Source organism: Propithecus coquereli, unplaced genomic scaffold (genome assembly GCF_000956105.1).
Source record: "Propithecus coquereli isolate 6110/MARCELLA unplaced genomic scaffold, Pcoq_1.0 Scaffold105, whole genome shotgun sequence".
Taxonomy (NCBI): Eukaryota; Metazoa; Chordata; class Mammalia; order Primates; family Indriidae; genus Propithecus; species Propithecus coquereli.
In genome coordinates, this window is record NW_012134414.1 from 4,778,017 (window position 1) to 4,799,120 (window position 21,104).

A 21,104-nucleotide genomic window follows, 5' to 3' on the forward strand; every position below is an offset into this window, starting at 1 on the left:
GGAGCAGCTCCAAGTCGGGGGGCGTCAGTGGGCCTGTGCTGGTACCTTAGCTCCGGGTTCGGACGACTCCTTCGGGGGTCCTGAGTCTTCTCCGAGTCCCTTCGTGGTCGCCAAAATTGTGGACGGAAAAAATCCAAACTCTGAAATATTTGAAAGAGGTTTATTCTGAGCCTAATTTGAGGACCATGGCCCGGAGCCGCTCTCAAGAAGCATTGAGCAAGTGGACTCACTGCGGCTGGGTTACAGTTTGGTTTTATACATTTCAGAGAGACAGAGGTTACGGGTAAAGTCATAAATCAATACATGGGAGGCATACATTTGTTTGGCCCAAAAAGACGGGACATCTCAGAGCGGGGGGCTTACAAATCATAGGTGGATTTAGGGATTCTTTAATTGACCACTGGCTGAAAGAGTTAGATTTTGTCCAAAAGACCAGGAATCAGCTGAAAAGAATGTTTAAGGGTCTTTTATCTGTCACATGATGCTATACCAGAATCAGGTTGGGAAGCAAACGACATCATGAAAACCTGTTTACTGAGATTTTATCATTCGTAGGCATGACTCATCTGGCCTTCTTCGGAAGGAATTTTGAGCAAAAGAAAAAGATCGGAATTTAGTCCTTACAATGTTTAATATTTTAATAGAGTAGTGCCCTTGGGATTATTCCCAAGTGTGACTGTTTGTATTACGTTAGAGTACGCCCTTTTGGCAATTTTGTCAACCACCTCCCTGCCAAACCTCAAAGAGAAATCAACTCTTACTCTAGTCAATATTTTGCGGTATGTTAGTTTCTAACCATTTCCCTCTTCTTTATTACTTCTAATTTATAATATCTGAAAATTTCTGGAAGTTAGCAGTGGAACACAGACAATAATTCTACCTTTAAATTAGTGAGCTTCATTTTACACACAGATTAAATATCCATATTCTTAAGGAAGGTAGCAAGGTACCTACATTCTGTTCCTATAGAAAAAAATGCAACAGAATTTTCTCCTCCTACTTAGAGAACTTTTCTGTTTCCTTCTGAGTTTCTCTCTAAATTCTTAGAGGTTGAGCCTTCTGGAAATGCAACTGTGGATAAGAAGGAAGTTATTGTATTGCTCTTTTGCAACATTCTTCATATAACCTTTTGTTTATTATCTCAAAGGGGCCAATGGTAGAGGTACTCCAAAATAGGTAGCATAAGTCATTTATACTTAAACTCTAAACTATATATGAATTGTTTATATTTAGCAAGTTTGAATGTAAGTGTAAACGTTTCTCTAGAGTATATCTTTTGAATAATATTCTGTATAGGCTACTATTTTCAATATTTTGATTTTTTTAAGTTCACAAATTAAGATGAGAAAATAAGATCCAAGAGAATAATGGTAGCAAGTAAAATATACTTAGAATATTTTACTATATATGATAAAAGTTTCATTCATTAACTTCCATGCATTTAGGGAAAAACGTTGCCTCTCTGAGTCCTTCTCATCATCCTTATTATAATACGTGTATCTACCTTGTTCAGATATGGAAATTCATTAAGTAAAAATCTTGTTAAAAGTATTATAAAATTGACTTTGATTATCTCTGGGATGGTCAGAACTTTCATCTTACTAGTAATTGGAGAGGTTTCCTCTTGTCCTGTTTTTATCATAGCCTGACTGTACTTGAAGTTTCTTACCAAATGTTTTTCCATTTCCGTAATAATGGATCTCATTAAAGCTTTTATAAAATCACTCTTTAGAGGTGTGGATACAATGAAGAGTGACTGAAATAGAATGAGTCTCCAATTATTATTGGTAATTGCTGAGTGCTGAGATGGGCTTTTGACTACTTTACTTTCTTAGCTTTTTCTGTCAGGATTTTCTGTTAAAATTGCCAGTGTGGATTTCTCTATTCTTTATGGTAGTGATTAGCATCCCATTCTAAGTGCTAAAGAATTCTGTAAATTTTGTCAAAGAAATAAAGAATATTTATTGATTTCCAGAAACAAAGAAAAATTGGTGAATATGTAGACATAAAAGAATCTAACGTGATCTTTAAATTTCTAGAGTGCCAGGATTCCAGTTTGTAAAAGATGTACTCATCAGCTACCAGTATTCAAGAATTTAAGAGAAATTGTTAGTTAGACAGATATGCTGCTGTGATAATACAGGAAGGAATCAAGGCAGGCCGGCCTTTGGACTTTGAAAGGAGCTGAAAGAAAAAAAATACAATTCAGTCTAAAGTTTTGGAAGCAAGTATAATACTAGAAAAATGTGAAAATTACCTAAAATCATGATGGAGTGGAGTTTTACTAATCAGTATCCTATAACCTGATGTTTCCAATCTTCCCAACTTTTGCAGTTACCTCTATATACATGATTTTGGATATTGTGTAGTAAATTCTGTACAATTAATTCTGTATCCACATTGTATTTTTTCTGCTGTATTAATTTTTCCATAATTTTCTTATATTTCTTTGTCCTAACTTAAGACTGGACAGAGAAACATGAAGCTGTGATAAAGAAAGGAACTTATAGGCCGGGCGCGGTGGCTCATGCCTGTAGTCCCAGCTACTTGGGAGGCTGAGGCAGGAGGATCGCTTGAGCCCAGGAGTTTGAGGTTGCTGTGAGCTAGGCTGACGCCACAGCACTCACTCTAGCCAGGGCAACAGAGTGAGACTCTGTGTCTCAAAAAAAAAGGAACTCATTTAAACAGTGGCAAAAAGGACATGTTCCTTTATTTAGTTACTCATTAGCAGATGAAAACTGGGATAGCAGAAGTGAAATCTATACTATGAAAAAATTAGAAAACAAATTAGGAAAAAAATAGTGACAGCAGTTGTAACAGATAGACAGAGGTTCACTATCCTAGTATATAAAGAGCACATTTAAACCAACAAGGAGGAAGTAAAAGGATATGATAGATATGGGGACAAAGAACATAAAAAGCCAGTAACCCAAAGAGGAAATAGACATGTCCAACAAATATTGCAACTTTTTTTCTAATTATTTGTCAAATATGGGCAAATTTAAACATTGATATGGGCCAGTAAGATTCCAATCAAGTATCAAAGTAAACAAAAATGTGCTTTTGAGTTTTGTGTAATGGTACTTATCACACATGGCTGATGGAAGAATAAATTGGTTTTACTGTCTGGACAGCTAATGAGTCTTAAGAATGGTCATAAACTTTGTCCCAGTATGTTATGCTAAAAAAATTCTGTGATTCTTTCCTTAAAATTCAAATATATGTAGTTAAAGATTTCTTTATGATACTGCTTGATAATCGAGAAAACTTGAAAACAGCATAAATACTCATTGTAAGGGAATGGTTATGCAAATGCTGATACATCCATATAATGCAACCTTTAATATTATGTGTGCGAAGAATGTTTACTGTCAGATAAAATTCTTTTGTTGTAATTCTAACCAATATAGAGTAGATTCAACATTGTATATGTGATTGGGAACTATGTATGTGTTTTTCAAAAATATCTTTATATTTTCCCATAATTTCAAAATTTATTACAGTGAAATTATATAATGAAAAAAGAAAAAGTGAAATGAACAGAAAATTGAAAAGACACAGGGAGAGAAGTGCACAAACCAGTAAAACTCATTTGTTAACGGCACTTCGACTACATGCATGTCCTAAACTTATGAACCTACTTGGATTCCTAAACTACTTTTGTTATTATTTATTTCTATTTTTAAGACACTTTCTATGTTAAGAAGAAAAAATAAATTTGAAATATATTACAGTGAAATTATATAATGAAAAAAGAAAAAGTGAAATGAACAGAAAATTGAAAAGACACAGGGGGAGAAGTGCACAAACCAGTAAAACTCATTTGTTAACGGCACTTCGACTACATGTGTGTCCTAAACTTATGAACCTACTTGGATTCCTAAACTACTTTTGTTATTATTTATTTCTATTTTTAAGACACTTTCTATGTTAAGAAGAAAAAATAAATTTGAAATATATTCAGTTATAAATTTGTTTTTCTAATGATCAGTGTTAATAACAGCAAATAATCCAAGAGGCATTTCTATTTGCCTTTTGAATGCATTACAAACTTAATTTAATTATTTGGTTAGATATTTGATTTTGTTACTATTGCTTTGTTTAAGCCTGGTAGTGAGCAGCATTGTCTAGGATTGAATAAGCAATAATAATAGAACAGGGTATTTTGTTTCAAGATGTATTTAATGAAGTTTTCTTTTGATAGGGAAGATGAGCAAGCTTTGAATGGTACTTTGGAGACGTCCTAATAGATTGCATTCCGTCCCTTCTACAGCAGAGTAGTCCATCTTGCTAACTGTATCATCCAAATACAATAAAAACTAAATATTTTATAAAGCATTGTTAGTCATTAGAGAAATGCAAATTATTTAGTTTTATTAACCCATAATGATCTATCAGGTGGATTAAACTTACCTATAATCTGCAGATAACAATACCCAATCACCCTTGGTGATTTTTCTAAGACTACATAGCATTTTAATGTTTTAGTTGAAATTTAAATATAAGAAATCTGTATTTGAAGTCAGGTTATGCATTTATTTATATGGTTATTTAAAAAAACTTGTTCTTCATAATACTGAACTATACATTAGAGCTTAGTTTTTTAGTTAGCCACACTTGAAATTCATATTTTCTAATCAAAAGTATCTCTATCAGCAAAATATCTTTTCTGTTATTATTCAGAATTTAAATAAATGCTTTCCTATTCTTCTGACCAAGAGTTTTATACTTGGGTATTCAATCTGCATTTATGTACAGGATGGAGGTGGTAATGATTAAGAGGAATACTGGACAAATCAGTAAGAGATGGATTAAGTTAGCACAGTTCACACTCTTAGAATTTAAACCTGAGCCAGCGGATTGGTTCCATGTCTGTTGTTTATTGTTATTATTGTTTATCACTAACAACTTCCTGTATCACCTGTCAGAAGTAGAGAAACATAATTGGCCTAAGTGATTTTAGAATGGAGATTAGAACCATGGAAGAAGAAGACCAGGAGAAGCTTGGAGGGAAATGACTGATTATGGAGTCAACTCAGGGGATAATATAAACTACTGGACTAAAGATGAGTTGCTGCAGCTCTTAGTCAGGTCCCAGCTATAGAGGCATTTATTTTACCTGAGGACTAACCTTACAGGGAGAAATTCTGTTACTCTAGAATTCAAAGTCCTTTAAATTAGCAATAAAAATGCAAATATCATATAGAGACAATGTTGTAGTTTAAAGGAGAAATAATTCCAATCTACATTCAATTGATCTATTTTGTTTCTTTTTTTATTTTCAGTCGGAAAAAAGAGCAAACTTTTTATTCTTTTCTTTAAAATGAACCAATAAATTTTGATGTCATGAATTTTTAATATCTCATCCAAAAACTTAATTATGGACTAGATTGTGCAATATTGTGCTAGATTTCCTTCCTTCTTAGACTTTCAAGTAGGAAGGAAAGAAAAATACAATTTGTGATGACTCAAATAAATTGAAAATGACCTTTTCTGTGGAAACTACCTACTAAAAATGTTTGTAAATTTTCATAGTTAGTGTTTGAATTTTACCAGCAATAGAAGTTAATGCAAAGGTTCAGTACCCTGATTCCAAAATGGGTCATAGAAATTGCAAGAGGTTCAGCAAAAAATTAATGCTATCAAAAAGGCATTGTTAAACTATGTATTCTTATGTGACAATTTTGCTATACTTTAGGAGAATTCAGGAAAATAAATGATTTATGGTAAGTTTAGTGTATATAATCAATAAAGGTGAAATGATGTTTGTTTCTGCATATACCCTCTACAAAACCTTCTAACTAAGCCACTTAGAGATATTGTAATGCTTCAAAATGAATTAACTCTCCGGGAGGGCAGTACGTAATCACCTTCAGAACACAACATGAATTGTGCTAAGCAAGGTCTGGTTCCCATTACATTCACAAGGCTACAGAGAGGCTGCTTGTCTGGAAGTATGTAAAAGTTCAGGTTATTACTTCACTACACACATTGGTTCAAATGTCTGTTCTAAGGATTTTCACTGTACCCTTTCAGTATCTGACAAGCTCTTCATCCATTTCAAATGAAATCCACCCCATTATTTAAACATGCTAGGAATTTGGTAACTGCTTAAATATTAGTTAGTAATTAATCCAGTATAGGATGAAAGTCAAGTTCTAACAGTGATGATGGGCTTTTGGCTCTGTCAGAATTCTGTGTCTTGTTGCAGGTAATGAGGGAAACAGGAAAACAGTTTCAGAAGAAAAGCACTTGGAGGACTATAGGTCTTGTTTACCAGTGTTTGTAATGTATGCCACTAACCCTGAAAAATGTACCTGCAAGTAGCTAAACAAATGAAGTGCTATGCATTCTGTGTATGTGTGTGTGTGTGTGTGTGTGTGTGTGTGTGTGTGTGTGTGTGTATTCTTTGGGCTAGAAACTGTGAAAAGGTTTGCTTCTTGATTTTTCTTTTTAAAGAAAAGATCAACAAAGAATTTTTAGCGGATATCAATTTTGCTAGTTCTCGGAGAATGTAATTTATCTAATGGGAATGATGGAGAATTAGATGCCCTGTGACATCTCCTGATCTACAATACTGCCGTTCTGTGATGCAAATAGCTTTACATGAGGAATTCTTTCTGATCTGTCTGTGATGACTTTTGGATTGGTTTTGCTCTAGAATGTTTAAATTCACGACCCTGTGAGGCCTCGCAAATTCTGGGGTAGAATTGTTATTTTGTTAAGAATCACTGGCTGCACTAAAATCAGTTTATGACTATACAAATTCTACTTTTTCTCCTTCAAGTTAGTAACAATTGAAAAAATTTTCAACCTATAGCAAGCTAAGAGATACGAAGAAACATGAAATTATTAAAAATAAAAGGTTCTTAAAATTGTCATGTAAATTCATGTTTAAATTTGTTGAACTCTTTGAAGTTATTTGGCATCAAGTGAGAGAGTCAAAGACTTTGTAGTTCAGCAACGTCATGACAATATTAGGAATATCTTGGGTATGGTCTAGAAGTTACTGTTTAGCCACTTCTTTATTTTTAAAAAGGCTTTACAAAGGAGACCACAACTCCCCACTCCTTAAGTTGGGCCAGGCAGTGACTTCCTTGCAAAGAGTACATATGGGAAAGAGGAGAGAAAAGAAAGAAACTTTATGTTGAAGAAACCTAATAAAAAATACCTCAGCCAGGTAATTCAAGTCAACATCAACAGTGAGGAATCATGTTGATAATGTAAATCCGTGACAGGATGTGGTCAAAATGATGCTTTATTTCCATGGTCCTCCTCCCAAAAACTTTCAAGCCCAGGCTAATCATTAAAAAATCATCAGACAAATCCCAGTAAAGGGACCTTGTATAAAATATCTGACCAGTACTCTGGAAAACTGTCAAGGTCATCAAAAACAATGAGTAACTGAGAAACTGTCAGAGCCAAGAAGAAAGTAAGGAGACATAATGACTAAAACTAATGTAATACTTTGTATGAGATGCTGGAGCAGAAAAAAGACTTTGTTTTTCTTAGGTAAAAACTAAGAAAATCCTGAATAAAGTATGAATTTTTGATAATTAAGAAAAGGCCTTACACAATGTAACTAAGTATGAATGTGAACACAAATCTATTATCCTCGGTTAGATAAAGGTAGACTGGCTCAATCTTTCTCAGTGTTGCTAGAGTTCAGATTAAGTTGTCGGGTAATGACATCAAGTATTCTTATAAAGGTGAATAATGTTGGGGGAAATGGATTAAGAACAAGCTTAAAACTCTTTATAAATACTAGCATTCAGAAACAGATAAATATCAAAGCATGATAGATTATTGTAGTAGGTTATAAAAATTAAGCCTAAATCTTCAAAGAGCTAGTAACTTAGACTTGAAAAGGAAACTGCCTGGTATTTCAGAGCAGAATACTGTTTATTTTAGTAATCCTATGTGATTAACTATATGGGTTTTGTAAGAAATAGCAATCACGTTATACCACATTAAAACACACACACACACACACACACACACACACGCAAAAAACTTCCAAAATAAAAGTGTTATATAGGTACAAATGAAAGTACTTGTTACTGGTTTTTCGATGCCATTTTATCTACCAAAAAAGATAGAAAATTTATAGTAGAATAGAAACTTAATCATTTTTAGCAGAAGTACAGACTTTCTAAGATTTAGTTAATTTGTTTTTAAAGAAAAACGTTAAACATGAGGATTTCTTTTCCATGTGAAAGCTTAAGAAAAAAATAGTTTGGCTTAAACCTGATTTATTTTAATTGTACAATTTTTTAAAAACCCTCTGATTTAATTGATTTGCAGGAAAATCAACTGTGCACTGGATATATATTTTGTTTGGAACAAAGCAATTTCTAAATTTTAAAATGTACAAAGTTCTAAGAAAATTTTATAATATAGATAACCAAGAGCAATGTGCATTATTGCTTTGCATTTTTATGATTTTCTCATAAAATATGGATGAGTTTCTTGAAGAATCTCTGCATTTGATTTTCTTCACACTTTAGCTATTCTTATTTTCTTAGGCCCTTTCACAAATATGTAAGAGAAACCCATCGATCTATTCTTTTCATAATAATAGCCTTGAGGGACAGGGTGAGCTGTTTGCATCTATTAATCAAAGTAAACTAAGGGAGTTTGCTTTAACAAATGTACAATGGAAGGTACCTTCTTCAAACCAGGTGTCTTCCTTAAGCACTGAGAGGCATACACTCTATACATCGAATACACAGCAGCATCTTTCTGTCTTTCCGTTCTAGTGCACTGACAGGCAGAACTCACCAGTCACATCACCAGGATCCTCTCCGCTTGCCCAGAGAAGAAAGCCACAGCCTGACGCTCTCCAGATCCCACATCTAAGCCTGCCACCAGTACCTCCTCGCCTGGATCTAATTCAGAAAGGCATAGTTCGATCGCCCTGTGGCAGCCCAACTGGTTCACCAAAGGTAAATCAATTTTATTAGAAACACAGATAATGATTTTATGCGACAACTATTGGTTGCTCGGGTTCTTTGAAATTCCATTACTCATATTTTTTGTGCTCTTAATTGTTTATGAACAACTTTAATGGGTTTCTCATTGTGTTTATGGTGAGCCCATGATCATACGCCTTGCTTTATTATTAGAAAAGTTATATAGTTATTGCAGAGAGACAGCATATGTCTGTAGCTCCCTGATTTGCTAAAATACACAGAGTAAGAACAGTTATTCTGAAAAATGGATTTAAAATGTCATTATATGCATTAAAATAATTTGCATGCTGTTATCAAATGATATTTTACACTCATTTTTATAGTGCCATGACAAGAAAAATGTGATGGGAGTAAATTTGCATAAGGGCGTAAAGTGTGATAAATTATCACCCATGCTTCAGGGTGACTCAGAAGAGGGAATTATATGTACTTTTTATACCTGAAGGAATGAATTATAGTGGATTACAATATTTGCAAAGTAATTATATTACTATTTGATATTAAAGGCATAATTCTAACTCTTTAAATTTAAGCCTACACTCTGTGTGAATTTTTTTCCAAATTTGATAATTAGGACATATTTCCCTTTATTAAATATAATATTTAAAAATGAATTTTATTCAGTAATATGTTTTATGGCTTAAAATTTACTGGAAGCACAATATTTTTAGTAATGTTTGATTTTCCTACCTTATGGTTAACTTACTTTTAAGATCATATGAAGACTCATTAGAATGTTACTTAGAATTATATAAACCCAAAAGATTCCTTTTTTTGATATTTTCTAATATGAAAATCATTCATCAGATAAACTGTGTAAATAAAATCTAAAGCTATGACAGATACACATGTAATTCAGGAGTATATATATACCTTTATGTTTCTATGTAAGAATCAGACTAATTCTTTTTCATTTTAAGAATTCATAAAGAAAAATAATTCTATAAATAATGCTGCTCTGTTATTTGTGTTTTTTTCACTATTCTGGTAATAACTGATAAGACAGAGAACCAGAGCAAATTTATCCCATATCAGTTACTCTATATTGCAGTGATAGAAGCAAAAATAATTTTTAAAAAAGCTTTTGATCTTACAGAAATATTATAAATCAAGTTGCTCCCGAAAGAAACTAAAACAATTGCACCAACTTTGATGGATTTGTCCTATGTCTCCTAAATTATAAAAATGCACAAATAAATTAATTATGGACATATAATTTTAATATCAAAGTCATAATATAATTTTGATCTTGTACTTTTTTCTGTTTCTATAATGTAACATTGACATTTACATATTTATTTCTACTAAAAAATCTTAATGAAATGTATTTGTGTGAGTTTTTCATTAACTTTTTGAAAATTTCATTAACTAGTGATAAAAAGAAATTTATTAAAAGATGACGTAGGAATCTAATAAAGCTTCATTATGGCTTAGAACATAGAAGCACTAATATACTAGTCTGGAAGTCATTTCAGTGCGTGGTACTTTTAAGGTTTAAAACTTTTAAGGTTTTTTTTTTTTTTTCTTCTTGTGTTTCTTTAGTCTTCTCCTTGCATGGTGAGAAAACAAGATAAACCACTTCCAGCACCACCTCCTCCCTTAAGAGATCCTCCTCCCCCTCCGCCTGAAAGACCTCCCCCAATCCCACCTGACAATAGACTGAGTCGACACTTCCATCCTATGGAAAGTGTGCCTTCCAGAGACCAGCCAATGCCTCTTGAAGCCTGGTGCCCTCGGGATGTGTTTGGGACTAATCAGTTGGTGGGTTGTCGACTCCTAGGGGATGGCTCTCCAAAGCCTGGAATCACAGCAAGTTCAAATGTAAATGGAAGGCATAGTAGAATAGGTTCTGATCCAGTGCTTCTGCGGAAACACAGACGCCACGATTTGCCTCTAGAAGGAGCAAAGGTAAGAAGTATGAAAAGCAGAAGCTAAAGAATCTGCTCACAAACTCTTCTGATAGTAGGTAGCTTGCAAGATTGGACAGGTTTTTTGTTATTGTTGTTTTTGCCTCTTCCTTGCAGGTCTTTAGTTATCTCCAAGTTATAAATAATCAGAAGCTTATTAAAACTTGAAAGAAGTCAGGAAGAAGGTTCTAACTAATGATTTAATTTTAATATAAAGACACTAGACAATTTACCAGAGATTTATTTCACCTTCCTTATTTCATTTGCCAAAAATTTACCCTATTAATAACTTGGCGGTAGTATAATCAGTGCTGTATTTTTTAAAAACTCTCCTAGTTCCATCCAGTTAAAAATTATATAATTATACATGTCATAAATCAATTGTTGGAATTAGTTGTTGTTTCCTAGGACAGTACACTTTAGGCAGCCAGATAAAATGAACTTCTCACATACTTGAAAACACCAAACCTAGTTCACTCTTACAAAGAAAGCTCTTTTCAGATAAAACTGAGAGACCTCACACTTGGTTGATTTCTAACTTGAAGGATAGTACCACTATCATTTATATGTCCAGGAAAGAGTTTATGTGTACGGGGAACTGAAGAGACAGAAGCACCAATCATTGAGTTTAGAACTCTTCATAAAGTGCTTGGCAGAATGTATTGTAATATTTTCTGGTATTTGCTTCCATTGTGTTTTTGGCTCTAAGAGCAGGTCATCACCATCTTTCGTCTACTGAAGGAGGCTTTGGCTCCTTTGAAGACTGTCATATTAAAGTGATCCCATCTCTATAGATCTTAAAGTGTTACTTACGGAAGTAGTCTATTCCTTCAAAATAATGATTCAAAGTTGGTGAGTTCATCTTATAACATATTCAGGGAATGAGGAAGAAATGTGACTTATACTCAAGTCCTGTGTATGTGTGTGTGTGTGTGTGTGTATGTTCACACAGGTATGGTGACAATGAAAACTGTGTAGAGCAATATTTAACCTCAGTGATATTCTAGGGTAGACAGAATAGGAAGGGTCAAAACTCTTCTAGTGCAGTATTCAAAACAAAGGAAAGGATGGTGGTGGATTGCCATGACTCTTGCCAGTGACTCACCTTGGTACCTTCAGTCTCGTCTGTTATATTTAATAAATATGAAGATCTCTAAATATGATGTAAGCATAAGAGAAAGCATGTATATGCAATTTTATAGTGTTCTCTGAAATGGAGAGATTGTCTGCAAAAAATTTTTTTACAACTCTTTTTTTTAGTGATTTTTTTTTTCATGTGTGATCACACTTGTCTTGGGAAAAGTGTTAGAACAAGCTCCAATGTGAATTGTCTGGTAAATTTATTTTCTAAATAAACTTCAAAAATTCTTAAAATATAATAATTAGCATTGCCAGTTCATTAAAGACCTCTTGTTTCAGACTACTTTTAGATAACATGTTATATAATTGTAGCACTAAAATAAACTTACCCTAATCCCTAAAAACACTGGCTGTTAATTTTTATGGGATATTATAGTTTCAAACATTGGGGTAACAATTTCTTAGGTTGTAGGTATGAGATTTTTTATTATATTAAGTACAGATATGAAATGTTGGCCGGGTGTGGTGGCTCAAGCCTGTAATCCTAGCACTCTGGGAGGCCGAGGTGGGCAGATTGTTTGAGCTCAGCAGTTCGAAACCAGCCTTAGCAAGAGTGAGACCCCGTGTCTACTAAAAATAGAAAGAATAGCCAGCATGGTGGCTCACGCCTGTAGTCCCAGCTACTTGGGAGGCTGAGGCAGTAGGATTGCTTGAGCCCAGGAGTTTGAGGTTGCTGTGAGCTAGGCTGACGCCACGGCACTCTAGCCCAGGCAGCAGAGCAAGACTCTGTCTCAAAAAAAAAAAAAAAAGTAGGTATGAAATGTTAATAATGAGTTCAATTATGAAAATTCCTTTAAATGTCTCTGTGTGAACTTTCATGTTTGATACAGATCAGTATACGAGAGAACATTGAGTTAATTACAACGTTTATCTCTTACTGAAAGTTGGATTTTAATCTTGTTTAGTTTTAACTAAATCATACTCACTAAGATGTTTAATGTCTAATCTCATATATTGTGTATATTAATATTGCAGTGTTTACATTCACAAAGATAATTTCATGTTACAGCTAGAATTGGTATTTCAACCAAACTTAGACTTCTAAGATTTCTAATTTCAGCCTAGTTGTTTGACTTCTGGGTTGTATTATGCAGAAGTATTTTTATAGAGTTAATGCATTAAGTGCTCTAAAACACAGAACTTAAAGTAGAAAAGGCCCAATTCCTCTTCTCATGTGATTGTTGGGAGACTTAAGAGGCTGGCTTTAACTAACAACTGACTTAAGACTGAGTCTTAGGATCCTGCAGTTCTCAGTTTCTGTGATCCTCAGTTGGCATTTGTTACTAGGTTTTGGAATCAGACCTGGATTTCACTCCCTGCTCTAGAATGTACTGGCTTTGTGGATACGAACAACTTACTTCATCTTCACCCCTAACCCCACTTACTTTCCTTACTTTATAAAATAGAATAATAATAATACCTGATATCTAGGAGAATAGTTAGCCTCCAACTATCTAAGTTCCCATACCCCTTGTTTTGAGAATAAAACCAAAAGTAAAAGCTGGACATGGAGTATCAGAATAAGTTGGAAGAGTTGACATTTTCATTTAAAATAGTTGTCTTATTTTTTAAACCCAAACTATCTTCTTTTTTCCCCTCTCCTCTCTCCTTTTATTTAGCATAGTTCCTAGTGCATACTCAGTAGGCACTCAATAACTTGGTAGCTATTACTGCAATACTTAAGCTGATGTTAGAGGCCAAAAAATGTTTGTGCTGGGGTTGGAGTGGGCAGTAGTAGGCAGGGGAAGAGGAGCTGGAGGAAGAGAGTCTGGCCATGATACACAAGGAGAACAAATGGACAGGTTTTTATGTATCTCCCCAGAACTGGCCTTCACCTAAGGGGTAGCACATAATTTTCTTCTCTAAAATAGAGATTTTTTTCCTCTTGAGAAGAGTATTCATTTTAAACAGACAGATCACATACAGTAAGAAAAAAGAAGGGATGAAGAAAGAGGAAAGGAAGATGATTTTAATTTCTTAAAAAGACTAATATTTTTAATGAAAATGGTAAATGTTAACAATGTAGTCTCATCTTTCATACCTAGTGTGTAGTTTTATTTTGTACTGTCTTATCATGGGTACAAAGGGTGTGGAGATTTAGATATTTGTAGTTTTTATTTATTATCTTCACAAAACCCATCCGTCCCTCTAAATACACTCTTTTGTCAACTAGTAATTGCCATTTAGGTTTAGTTGTTTTCTTTAGAGGTGATGCTTCAAATTAAATATCATCTTCCCGTTTTAGAGATAAGGAAACTTAGATAAGTACTATAAATAAAAATGTACATGTGGAATGCCAAAAGGGGAATTTATAAATCTAAACGCCCTGGGAATGGGTGAGGACTCACTCCCAGTCATCGTTTGTCTCCTGTTCTTGTGCCAGTTCCCATCATTCACAAAAACTGTCTGCCTTTTTTCTTCATATCATCACTAGATAAATGGTAAGGGAAACAAGAATAAATTAATCTCTAATTACTTCATTTGCTAATTGTACAGAGCTCTGAGGGAAAAAATTTTCTAAATCATAGTTAAAATGAAGTGTAAGAATTTTCTGTCCATTTATTTCCTTTTCTCTTTCCCCTCCCACCTAGCATAATCAAATGTTAGCTAAGGTAAGACTTTACTTTTAATATCAATGTACAAGCCGAGAGTTATTAGGTATATTTATCTTATTTTATTGGTAAAAGATTTCTCTCCTATAGCACTGTTTCTTTTCTCTGAAATTCTCAGATTCTAGCCACATTATAAAGCTGTTTCTTAATAAATATCTTGTTGGCTAAATATTTATTGTTTTGGTTATCTGAGATAAAAATATTTGCACCAAAATATTTTAATATATGATTAGAAACTTGAAATTTATCTACTTATTTCCAGATATTCACTTTGTGCCCAGCTGTCAATATTTGTTCCCCTTGAGAGATTAAGAATACCACCATTTGTTATGTGATAAAAACTATCTTTAGTCGTGTTACTTACAATGATACTGTTCTAAAGTGACCCTGTGTATAATAATATTTCAAAGATATTGCTAAATAAACACATCAAATGATCCCCCTTCTTGAGACTGTGGCTTTTTGCCCTTTTAGTGAAGAGGCACAGGCTCATGTGAATGACCTTAAACTTTCTGTACATTTCAGGGGCTTTCTTTCAAAAAACCAGTATACACTGGTTTCATTTGCAATCTATTGTTGAAAGACAAAATATTTTCGAGGTAGTGGATGGGGGGGTTGTATGTGTAGGATGAGAAAAGGTTTGTGTTTAGGGTTTTGTAAAAATTTGTAAAAAGGTTTTTTAAAATTGTGCTAAGATTTTCACATTATTTTGTTTTCTCTGTTATTTCAAGGGTCCCTTCAGTTTTTAGACAATATCTGAATTGTAAGAAAACATTTCAAACTTCAAGATTAGAATTAGATGATACCTTGTACAACCCAGATTATACTTCTACTAATTTAAACTTCCACTAATATATTCTTATTCCTTCAACCTAATTCAGCTATATGAGTACGTAGGATGTTCAAGACACTGTGGGGAACACAAAGATGAGTAAAGCACAGGCTAGTGAAGATGAGACAGGTATGTGATTAACTAAGAGATAAGGCACATGAGAAGCATCCAGAAAATATGTGGGATCCTCAAGAAGAAAAAAAAATTCTGAGATGCAGTATACAAAAAGGACTAAAGAAAGCTTCATGAGAGAGGTTGACTGGCTATAGACATTAGAAGATTGGCAGCTATTATTTTTGTAGGCATGACAGAAAGGAACAGCATGGAGGTGGGAAAATATATATAGTGATATGTGTAGCCAATTTTGTATGGTGTATAGGGCATATAGGCAGGTGATATAAGATTGGCAATGTAGATTGAAGTCAATTATGGAGTTTCCTGAATTCTACACTGTTATAATTTAGTAGGCAGGATAGAGCTTTTAAAGTTTTTTTGTTTTTGTTTGTGTTTTGGCAGAAGAATGATAGGATCAGAATTGTGAGTTGAAAAAATGTAAATTGGTAGCATTTTGAATGGGATTGTGTTAGATTTGGGACAGTGAGTTAGGAAGGCAGAGGACAAAAATATATTCCTTAGTTGAGAAGTTGGTGATGTTTCAGTGTGAACTGTTTCAGTTGATACTGTCAGTCTATATAGTTGAAGAACTTTAGTTTTCTACCATTTGCAAACAGGTTTTTCAAATTTCTAGTGAACATAAAATATTTATTTTTAGCTCAAAAAGTTGTGATTTATTGCACTCAGGCAGTGGAAGCTAAAATGATTTCTGGTCTAATGAAATGGTGCACGTGGGAACATGGAATTCAGAATGACATAATGTTAAATTTTGTCCTCCAATCACTATCAAGAAATATAAACAATCACTTTAGAGGAAAAGAAATATGGACATCACTCTAGTGTCTGCATATTGAGGTCCTTTGCTTTTGCACACTTGTGTAACCTCTGTTAATTAAGAAAGAACTATGTAGAATTCCATGTTTGGTACTAGGCTTATTATTATATTAACTCTCAGTGCATATGTTAGAACAGCCTGTGGGAAGATCAGCCATTAAGCATATTACGTGTGTTTGTTAAGAGTATTTCAGTAATCTAATGAATTTCTTCCATCTGTACCTAAAGAAAGTCATTTCATTGGTTAAAGCCTCTATTAATAAGGTCATCTAAGCCAATCAGCAGTTAATATTCATTTAAGTCCTACTGTATGTAAAGCCCCATAAGGAATGTGCTATAAAATGATAAAGAAATAAAAGAGTTTTTGTCCTGAAAGAGGTTCAGTATTCCTCCATGGAACATAACTACACAGAACATGAGCAAAATATCGTTAGATGCCAAGCACCAAATGAATGGATCAGAAAAGACACTAAAGCATTTCAGTGGCAGGAGAAATCATTTAGTTACTATGTATCAATAACAGTGTTTCTAAAGCAGTTAGAGAAAGTGCTATTTGCATTTTAAAGCATATTAATGGATTTTTTCATAAAATTAGGGAACAAATCACTTAATTTTCTGAGGTATTACCTTCCTAAAGAATAAGTTGCCTTATTAACTGTACTTTATGTTTTTACTAGTGATAGACATTATTGCCTGCATGGCTCATCTTCATGAAATTTAATGGTGGTACATAAAAATGTTGTGTTAAGTTCTGTTAATATATTCATTCTCTCATTTGCCTAATGTGCAAGATGAAATCATTTTCCATATCAATAAATGAGTGTGTTGATATTCTTTTTCAGATATGTTCACAATGTTCTGATTATAAAATTATGGTCGGTTTATTGTTTATTAGAGCCAATACAGCTGAAACTATTATTCCCATATCTTTCTTTTATTTTATCATTGGTGAAGTTTTATTAAGTATCTATGTTGGATGCTTTGCCCTAAAAGAATAAAATTTTGCATATAAAATCCACATTACATTTTCCAGAATGAATTTTAATGTATTTGTGACAGAAACATTAATGAGATTTGATTGCAGAAATTTTATATTCCTATTCCAACAGCATGCAAAGAACTCCAAATAATAATGACTTCAAATGCTCAGCATCACAATGAGCATTTGTGGTTTGATACTTGTGTTTGTCAGTCAAAAGGTATTTTTTTATGTGAAAGGATTCATTGACCTTTACAATGATTAATATCTATTAGGAAATTTCTTCTCTCTAGCAAAGTTCAAAAAACTTTGCCTTGTTCTGTTATTTGGCTCATAGTCAAAAGCCTATGATAAAATCATTTCCTTTAAAGGTATATTTCATCGCGGTATACCTGCAATATATTGAATCTAATGGATACACGAAAAAGAAAAATTGGAGCTAAAGCTTGGGACATAATTTTTAGAGTGAAACTTTAATGCTATAAAATGTGATTTTGTAGTTTTGAAATACAAACTTGACATACTTCAAATGTTTTCTTGAAACTTGTTTCTTTTCTTATTTTAGGTTGATAAGTAATGGTTTGGCCTTTCAGTTTTGAGTTCTAAATCTTCAACACCATTTAGAAACATGAGGGGAAAGTAATTGGTATTACCTTGACTGAATTATCTATCAGTGTTCAAGTTACATTACATCCTTTTGACTCCACCGTCTTTCTGCCTTTTAAAAATGAATTAGTAAGAGTTTGCAAAAGAGCTCCATGATAAAAATCTGGCGATTACTTACAGGTCTTAAAATACGTTTAACTTTTTCCTGTAGACATGTCTTTGGAAAGTTATCCTCTCATTTTTCCTGTTCTAAGTTGCTCTAATTTCAAGCAGTTGGAAAAGCAAAGAGGAGTTTTTCTGACAGTTGCTGTAGTTTGACTGAGAAACCTGGAAATCAGAATTTTTGAATTCTCAGTAATTGAACGCTGGCTCTCTATGATACCTTAGGAGCAAGTTAACAGTTGTGGTTTGTGGTGCGCACAAACTGAAAATTAGGTTTAAATTTGCCTGTACTTTGAAAACCAGAACAGTTCCCTAGTTATCATTCGTGCTGAAGCTTCAACTCTGAAAGAACAGAGGCATTTCTGATTATACTTGTGTACTCTTTTATCAGGAAGTTTAAGAATGTTCTGTCAACCCTGGAGAGAGATAATTTAGAAGTCTTTCATTTGGAAGGAATTGAAATAAGAATCGCAGCAGTGCTGCTTTTTTCCTTATAGAAAATGCTAAGTTTTCATAAAAAATTATCACAGTTGATGAATTTCACTATCTTTTTATCTAGCTATCTATATCCAATTTATATAAATTATAGTATTACCTCCCAATTATGTTTAAGAATCCATGTTGTATCATTTTTTTCCCCATAACCTGGTACTACTTCGAGCGATGGTGAGTCATTGTCACTATGGTGCTACTGATTCCTATGTAAATTATATGACATTGCACTTGTTTAAATATACTGAACCTATATATTCTCTTCAAAATTGTAGGTTTTCTAAGCACTACTATTGTTTTAAGGCCCTCCAAAAGCTAAATTCTTGGAAACTAAACATTTGATTTACTTTCAGGTCTTTTCCAATGGTCACCTTGGAAGTGAAGAATATGATGTTCCTCCCCGGCTATCTCCTCCTCCTCCGGTTACCACCCTTCTCCCTAGCATAAAGTGAGTTTTATTCAATTTGGAGATCACTTGTCCATGCAGAAGGATATGGTAAAAACTGGTTTTGAGGTTCTCAGTACAGAAACCTACAGGATGAATAGAAAGGCATCAATAAAAAACAATCCAATTGGATTTATAAAGTGCCAGAAATAAGAATCCTTTCTAATTCTTTGCTAGTAACCATGGCTTCTATGAGACTTATCTAAACTGTTAAGATTACACCTAGAACTCAGGGAGAGAAAGCTAAGTATTCCTTTGAAGAAGGGAGTAGAGTAGCACAATGAGCTCTCCCATCCAATTAACCTTTCTTCCTCAGAAGTATTGCATTTTATCCCAACTATCCAGGTTGACATCATAAAGTAATCTTGGTTCCTCTAGTCTTTCCCATTTCTCAGATCCATTCAGGCAATAAGTCCTGTCGATACTTCTTTTGGAGTTTTCACATTCAGCTAACCTTCCCCATTGCCCTAACTTTGCCTCAGAGCTGGACAACTGAAATAGTCTTTTACCTGCTCATCTGATGTGATCTCAGAATTAGTATCAATGGATTTAAAGTTAGAAAAATGTGATAACCTAGGTGTTTAGTTTGACAAATGAGGATACAGAGGCACACTGGACAGTTAAGTGATCTCTGCCCAAGTTAAACCAGGATGAAACCACATATCCCAATTTGCATTTTCCTGCTCTTTATATGATGTCAGGCTGCCTGCCTTTCCTCCAGTATGTTTTGTTCCCTGCAGCTGAGTTCATTGAATTTAAATTCTGCCTTCCCTGGGTCACTTACCCACTCAAAAACAAGCATCATTTCCTTTTTTCAACTAAATGAACTCTGTACTCTTCTGCTAGCTAAGATCCTACAGAATTTTAGCCATCTAAAATATTTTTCAGTGATTCCTAATGGTTGCCCTGTAATCCTATGTGGATTTTTTTTCTGGCTTTGTGAGATTGTTATACTCTTCCGTCCTGTGCTCCACCTTTTCAGACCATTTATCCTAAAGGTCCATGTCTTAGGCTCTGTTTCTTTGAGAAATCTCTGACTTCTTCAGTTGTAATGATTAAGACTGATTTGCATTCCTCTTCCTGCAGTTTATTTTCTACACAGTTAATTATATACTCAGCCATACTGTTTTCTAATTTTAACATGGTTCTCCCAATTAAAAACATTGTAAGGTTTTGAGGGCAAATCCTTATCTGTATTCTCTGATTCTCCCATAACACCTTACTGTATTTGATGTATAGTAAGCACATGGAAAATACTTGGTTGCTTGTTTGGTTTTAATTTTATTTGCTGGGGTCCTTATTTCCAGTTAAAAGTCTTAGAGCTTCTTCATTCCTTTCTCTACAGATCATTGAACTCCCACTATGTATATGAATGAAAAAGAAGGATAAGCTAAATCCCAGCCCCTAAGAAATGTACAGTCTACTTTAGAAAATAAAATTAACATATATCAAATCACTAGAGAACACTGTACACTAAATTTATAATAATAAATTGTTAGTTTTAAATGAGTTTGGAGGAGAGGCTTGCCATAGACAAGAATATTTCATAGAGGAGATAGAAATTTCCTGAGTCATGGAGGATGGACATGATTGGAAAAGGCAGTGCATGAGAAAAAGCAAGGGTGTGAAACTTGACATTGTTCAGGGGACAGTGGGAAATCCAACTAACTGGACCATTCTCCAGTGGGAACTTTTCTTGGAACTGCCAGATATTTAGCAGACATAGGAGTTGGAAGCAATTACACATATTCTGTGTAGTAGGCTCGACATCAGTGACAGCATATGATGATATTCTAGCCCTGCATGAACTCTGGATATATGCGCATGTAATAAAGTGTTGAAGCTCAGTTACCTCTGATAATTCAGAGAACATTAGAAAATGAAGTAAATGAAATCTTGCTAATTAGAGATTAAATTTTTACGTTCTGTTTATTAAATTCATATTGGCAAGCAGGCTGAGATAGAGGTTGTGGCACGCTTCATTTGTATTTAACATTAAGTACCTGCTT

The 21,104-nt window shown here is 33.8% G+C and overlaps 1 protein-coding gene across 1 annotated transcript in view; it reads left to right on the forward strand.

Annotated features, from left to right (window-relative positions):
- Window positions 1-8,763: 8,763 nt before the first annotated feature.
- LOC105811835 (E3 ubiquitin-protein ligase CBL-B) overlaps window positions 8,764-21,104 on the forward strand; it is a 49,601-nt gene continuing 37,260 nt past the window's right edge. Inside the window, exons 1-3 of the mRNA XM_012646112.1 lie at window positions 8,764-8,945; window positions 10,515-10,880; window positions 19,004-19,098. Coding sequence (XP_012501566.1) covers window positions 10,527-10,880; window positions 19,004-19,098 — 449 coding nt within the window. The 5' untranslated portion in view covers window positions 8,764-8,945; window positions 10,515-10,526. The remainder of the gene's footprint in view (window positions 8,946-10,514; window positions 10,881-19,003; window positions 19,099-21,104) is intronic.